Source organism: Chrysochloris asiatica, unplaced genomic scaffold (assembly GCF_000296735.1).
Source record: "Chrysochloris asiatica unplaced genomic scaffold, ChrAsi1.0 scaffold00353, whole genome shotgun sequence".
Taxonomy (NCBI): Eukaryota; Metazoa; Chordata; class Mammalia; order Afrosoricida; family Chrysochloridae; genus Chrysochloris; species Chrysochloris asiatica.
The window spans coordinates 2,010,047-2,016,112 of record NW_006408871.1 but is presented as its reverse complement, the minus strand read 5'-3'; the positions used below and the strand labels follow the sequence as shown (position 1 = coordinate 2,016,112).

At 40.8% G+C, this 6,066-nt stretch overlaps 1 protein-coding gene across 2 annotated transcripts in view; it reads right to left on the bottom strand.

The window, feature by feature from the left end:
• The window catches only part of PLK4 (polo-like kinase 4), a 58,581-nt gene extending 53,037 nt beyond the window's left edge, over positions 1-5,544 (bottom strand). Inside the window, exons 1-4 of one of the 2 annotated variants that reach the window (XM_006876100.1) lie at positions 5,515-5,544; positions 4,757-4,852; positions 1,287-1,382; positions 1,072-1,186 (exon numbers count right to left, since the gene is read on the bottom strand). In XM_006876100.1, the coding sequence (XP_006876162.1) occupies positions 1,072-1,186; positions 1,287-1,382; positions 4,757-4,852; positions 5,515-5,544 (337 nt within the window). The remainder of the gene's footprint in view (positions 1-1,071; positions 1,187-1,286; positions 1,383-4,756; positions 4,853-5,514) is intronic. The other variant, XM_006876101.1, reaches the window with a different exon arrangement.
• Positions 5,545-6,066: the final 522 nt, after the last annotated feature.

Below are 6,066 nucleotides of genomic sequence, written 5' to 3'. Positions count from 1 at the left end.
GGAGTAGAAAGCCTCATCTTTCTCCCGCGGAGTGGCTTGTAGTTTCGAACCGCTGACCTTAAGGTTCGCAGCCCGATTCGTAACCACTGCGCTACAACTGGCACCTAGTAGGTGCTAAATAATTCTCTGAAAAATTTCACTTTGTTTTTTTTACATTTATCTCTCTAAATCTATCAGGAATTTAATCAAGTAAATAGTGTGAAACAACACTAGTTTTATGTTTTCCCAAATGATTTTAACCATCTGACAGTTATTTATTCCACCCTCGGACTTGAAATTCTGTCTTTTTCAAATACTGTTGTTGTTGCTGGTAGGTGTCGGATCTGACTCATAGTGACCTTATGAACAACACAAAGAAACACTGCCTGGTCCTGTGCCAGCCTCACAATTGTTGTTATACTGGAGTCCATTGATGCTGCCACTGTACTTATTTTGAGCGCCTTCCAATAGGAGGGGCTCATCTTTTGGCACTACATTTGATAATATTCTGGTGCTATTCATCATGTCTCAATATTCTGGTGCTATCTGACAGTGTCCCAAGGCTATTCACAAGGTTTTCAGTGGCTAAATATTAGGAAATAGTCTACCTCTTCTTCCCAGTCTGTTTCAGTCTGGAAACTCAGTTCAAATCTATCCCCATAGGTGACCCTGTTGGTATTAAAATACTGGTGGCATAGCTTCCAGCATCACAGCAACACGTAAACCACCAAAGTACAGCAAACTGACAGCTAAGGTTCCTACTAATTATAAGCAGATTTAGAAAGCTGTAATAATTAAAATAAGAATAAACAGAATGGTAGAACTGAATAGAGGCAACAAATTGAACTGTGTGCAAATTGGAATTTAGTATTTTATATATATAAATGTGACATATATATGTATGCTGTTGTTAAATGCCGATGAGTTGGTTCCGACCCGTTGCGACCCTCTAGAGGGTTTCCAAGGAGCAACTGGTGAGCCTGAACCACAAACCTTGCAGTTCAAACTGACTTTGCAGTCTAGCGCATTAATCCACAGTGCCATAGCAGGACTCCATATATATATATATATATAAAATATATAAAAGCATACCTTCGTTTTCTGAGAAGGGTTTCATTCTGTTCTTTAGATACCTGTTCATTTCTCCATTATGGCACATCTCTAATACCAGGTATACATAATTGCTATCTTCAAAATAGTTATAAAGCTGCAACGTAAAAGTACAAAATAAATGATAATACACAAAACAATTCAGTCACCCAAAATAATTCAGTCACCCTGGAAACTTCTATGAATATGTCTCTTACCTCCAAGATAGAAGGATGTTTCAATTGGCAATGTATTTTCACCTCATTTTGGACTCTCTGTACCATTCCAGCTCTGTACATGGCTTTCTTGTCGATCTAAAAATACCAGATGAGGGATTTAAATGTTGAAGATAAACTTTTAAAAGTAAAATTGTCAAGTCAATGTTCACCATATGATCCAGAAATTCCACTCTACAGTACACAATCAGACTTGAAATCAGGTATGTGTGCATTAATGTTCATGGCAACATTACTCATAAAAGCCAAAAGAAGTTAATTATTCTTAAGTGTCATATATAAAAATAAATAAACATGGAGGAGTCCTGGTGAAGTGCTGTGGGTTAATGCACTGGACTGTAAAGTTGGTTTGAACCATAAGGTACTCAGTTCAAACTCACCAGCTGTTCCTCAGAAACCCTATACAAGGTCACTACGGGTCTGAACTGACTCGACAGCACTTAGCGACATATATAAGGAATTATTCTTCAGCTATAACAAGAAATGAAGTTCTGACACTGGCATGTAAGTACCTTGAAAACATATGTGAAATAAGTCAAACATAAAAGGGCAAATATTGTATAATCTCACTTATATGAAATACCCAGACCAGGCAAATGTATAGAGACATATTAGTGGCTAACAGGTGCTGGAGAGTTTCTATTTGGGGTGATGAAAACGTTTTGAAAATAAGCAGCGGTGACGGTTGTACAACACTGAGAATTAATGCCACTAAATTATATACTTGAAAAGTTAAAATGCATTTTTTTCTTGTTATAAGGAGCCCTAGTAGCGCACAGTGGATTATAAATTGGGCTGCTAACTGCAAGGTCAGCAGCTTGAAACTACCAGTCACTCTGCAGGAAAAAGATGAGGCTTTCTGCTCCTGTAAAGATTTACAGCCTTAGAAACCCTATACATGGTCACTTATGAATTGGAACCCACTTGGTGGCATACAAACACCACCACTGCCACCACCACCACCAAATGTATTTTACCTACATAGTTAAAATGGAATTTTTTTGTGTGTATGTGTTTTATCTGTATAGATAACATTCAATTTTTAACTACTTTTAAGAACCTAATTCAGTGGCATTAATATGCACTTTGCCTATCTATCTACCTATCTATATGGAGTCCTGGTGTGGCAATGAAGGATAAGCACTGGACTGATAACCATAAGATTGGCAGTTCAAACCTACCAGTCACTCCTCGGAAACCCTATACAGGATCACTGAGTGGAAACTAACTCAACAACACTTAAAAACAACATCTAAATATTTAATTTAAAAAATCTTACCCTGGAAGTCCAATGAATATAACAGGAAATAAGAAGAATTTTGTTTTAAGTGGAGGTAGAAGCCCTGGGGTCCTACTATGTCCTCTCTGAATCCCCTCCCCACTGCTTTTCTCACCCTTTGTGATACCTAAGAGGTTCTTTGTAGCTTAAAGGTTCTACAAAAAAAGTTTTGTTGATTTTTTGAAATATACTTTATTGTGCTTTAGGTGAAAGTTTATTTACACTGCAAATTAGTTTTCCATTCAATAACTTATACATGCATTTTGTTTGGTGGCGTGGGTGACCATCCCCGCACTATGTCAGTGCTCTCCCTATTTCTACCCTGCCATCTGTTTCTATCCCTTCAGTCTCCCTGCTCCTCCATGTCTTCTGTGCTTTTGATAAAATGTTACCTAGTTTAATCTTGTGTAGTTAATTGTTCTAAGGAGCACATTACTCACAGTGTTATTGCTCATTTTAGATGCCAATCTATTATTTGGCTTTAATGTGATCTCAGGAGTCCTGATGTGGCACTGTAGGTTAATGTGCTGGACTGCAAAGTCTGTCTGAACCGCAAGGTCAATGGTTCAAGCTTACCAGCTGAAACCCTATACAGGGTCACTATGGATCAGAACCCGACTCAACAGCACTTACCAACAGCAGTGGAGATATTCTCAGGGATTCTTCTATCACTACAGTGTGTCTCATTTTTAGGAATTTGAGCCTGATTCTACATTTCCCTCTCATTCTAACCTGGGCTTTTACTATATCACTAGTCAAAGAGGTTTTTATGGTAGCCAGGCTCTATCTAGTTCTTCTGGTCTCAGGATAAAGGAGGCTGTGTTTTATGTGGGTCATTAGTTCTATATATTAATTGCTTCTTAAGTTTTTGGTTTTCCTCATTTTCCTTTGCTCCATGTAGGAAGAGACCAATAGCTAATCTACAGAGAAGTATCAATAGCTGATCTACAGAGAAGTTTTGAAAATACCAATCTTTACAGATGGAAAAATGAAGTCCAAAGAAGTTAGAGACCTGCTCATTTGTTTTATATCTCCAGAACACTGAACTATAAATTGTATGTGGAATCAATATAGATAACAGGTCAGAAGTATCAGGGTATAACAAATAAAAACAAAAAAACAACATGGACTTTATTGTCAGATATGACTTTACTGTCAGATGGACTTTACTGTTCAGGATATGGCACTAATACATGTCTGTTCCTAGGCAAGTAACTTAATTTCTCGAAACCTAAATTACCTAATCTGTAAAATGGAGAGAATGCTTCTTTCACAGGGTTTCCATCAGGATGAAATGCGTAACAAAATACAATATAACCTGCAAAAGTGCTTAACAGTGACCCTATCAAAGACAGAAAATTTGCAAGATCCAGAAAAACAAGGCAGTCTTCTCCAGTTCTGGTTCTGAGATGTTTCACTCCAATTATTAACTTTTCAAAAAGTCACTATATTAAAAAGAAATACTTTAAAATGTCAGTCTCAAGTACTTTTATCTATTTCTTAATGAGGCCAAGTTATTGTTTATCTTCCCCATGCACCTAGCAGAGGACTTAATAAAGTAGAATCTCAGTAAAAGTTCCCCCAACGCATTCTAATAATAACCTCATCAAACAAAAAATTTACTAGCACACTATCCTATCTCTACCGAAAAGAAGAAGTCTTCTGTTCTCGTGAAGATTTAAAGCCTTGGAAATCCTATACAGGGTCACTATAAATAGAAAACAATTCTATGGCACTTAACAACATCCTATATCTAAGAACAAAACAAAACAATGTTAGCCAAACATTAAAACAAAACTTCCTTTCCTTTTCCTGACTGGTTTAGATAAATCTCAGTTTGCTTAAGTTTGTTATTCCTAATAGATATACTTCTCATAATCAAAAAGAGTTATTTTGGGTTAAAACTATTAAAGTGCACAGTATAGAACTTAATTATCATTTGTTCTTTGTTTCTTCCAATTATTACAGTTATACCAGATACCAAGTCTTAATGAAGTTTATACATACTATTAACTAACTTAAGTAAGGTCCAGCTCTCCTAAAATGTCCTTAATCTCAACTGGTGGACTTGGTTCTGTTGTCTTTTGTCTAAGCAGTGGGTTTCACCCAAGAAAGACTGATAGGAAAGGAATTTCTGACATCTCAAATAGCACATATCTTAATATATACTTACCATTTTAATTGCAACTTCCAAACCAGTGTGAATGGACTCAGCCCTGTAGACACCAGCAAATGATCCCTTACCGAGCAGATTTCCAACTTTAAAATCCTTTAAAAGTTAAAATGAAAGATTACTACTCACTCACGGGAGTAGAAAGGAAAAAAAAAAAACACTAGGTTCTGGGGAAAAACCAAACGGATTGAGATGGGGAGTATGACAAAATATAAGCAGGTATCACACCTCAATACTGCAGGTGCCTAAGGTGGGGGACATGTTGCCTCCTTGCAGGACTCCCTGAGCCTCCAAGTCAGGCTCAAGATACAGCCGACTAATGATCTGGTACCTCAAACCTAGTGCAGGCTCACAGACCTCCTCCCACCCAGTTATAAAAGTACTTTAGTATATCCCATGGCAACCTGAGCCGGGTCAGCATCCCGCCACAATGCCCGCCGGAGGTAACCGCCAGCCCCTTAGAGAAGCGGGTGGTAGCCTCGCCTCTTCCTAGCGCGGTCGGTCCGGCGGGACCACAGACACCTAGCTAGCCTCCGGGCTGGGACCGGAGGGTGTCCCCGGGGGGAGTGCCGCTCCGCCCCCGACAGCTGGGCACGCCCCAAGGGTCCTGGCTAGGCCCAGAGAATTGGGACCTACCCAAAGCACCTAGGCTTCCGCCCCCAGCCGTTAGCGTCGCCTGATCTCCTTCTCGAAGTGGTCAATGAATCCTGCCACTCCGACTCCCACCCACCCCGCGGCAGTCTGCCGAGTTTTATCACCTCGATCTTCTCCCCGATGCAGGTCGCCATATTTCTAGTCCCCGGCTTGTACTCCTCGGATTAGCTCCCTTCACGCAGACCCTTCGAGGCAGCGCTCCAAGCAGCCAGCGGGTCTTGGCGCCCATCAGGTTCGGCTCTCTAGGCCGCCGCTCCCGGCGACGACAGCACAGCCACCGAAAGGTCTCCCGGACACTTTCCGAGGCCTAGGCGGAGACTCAGCGCTCCCATTTTGAAAAACTCCCGCCGGTTGCCGCCCAGCAAACTGGCAGTGACGTAACACGACGGGCCACTCCGGAGAGGCTGCGTCGGGTCCGGGCATGCGTGCAAGCGCGCCTTGTAGCGGCCGGCCTAGGCTTCTAAGTCTCTCAAGAGAGGAGGGAAAGTTCCCAGCAACCTGTGGCTTCTGCGTGAGCTGTCACTTGTCCTCTGCTGTGCAGACCTGCCCCAAAACGAATGAAGGGACTGGCCCTAGAAGTGGGACTTATACAACTGATCGGCTAGTTACTTCACGGTTTGAAAAACGACTTCGAATTCTAGAAAGGGTTTAAAACG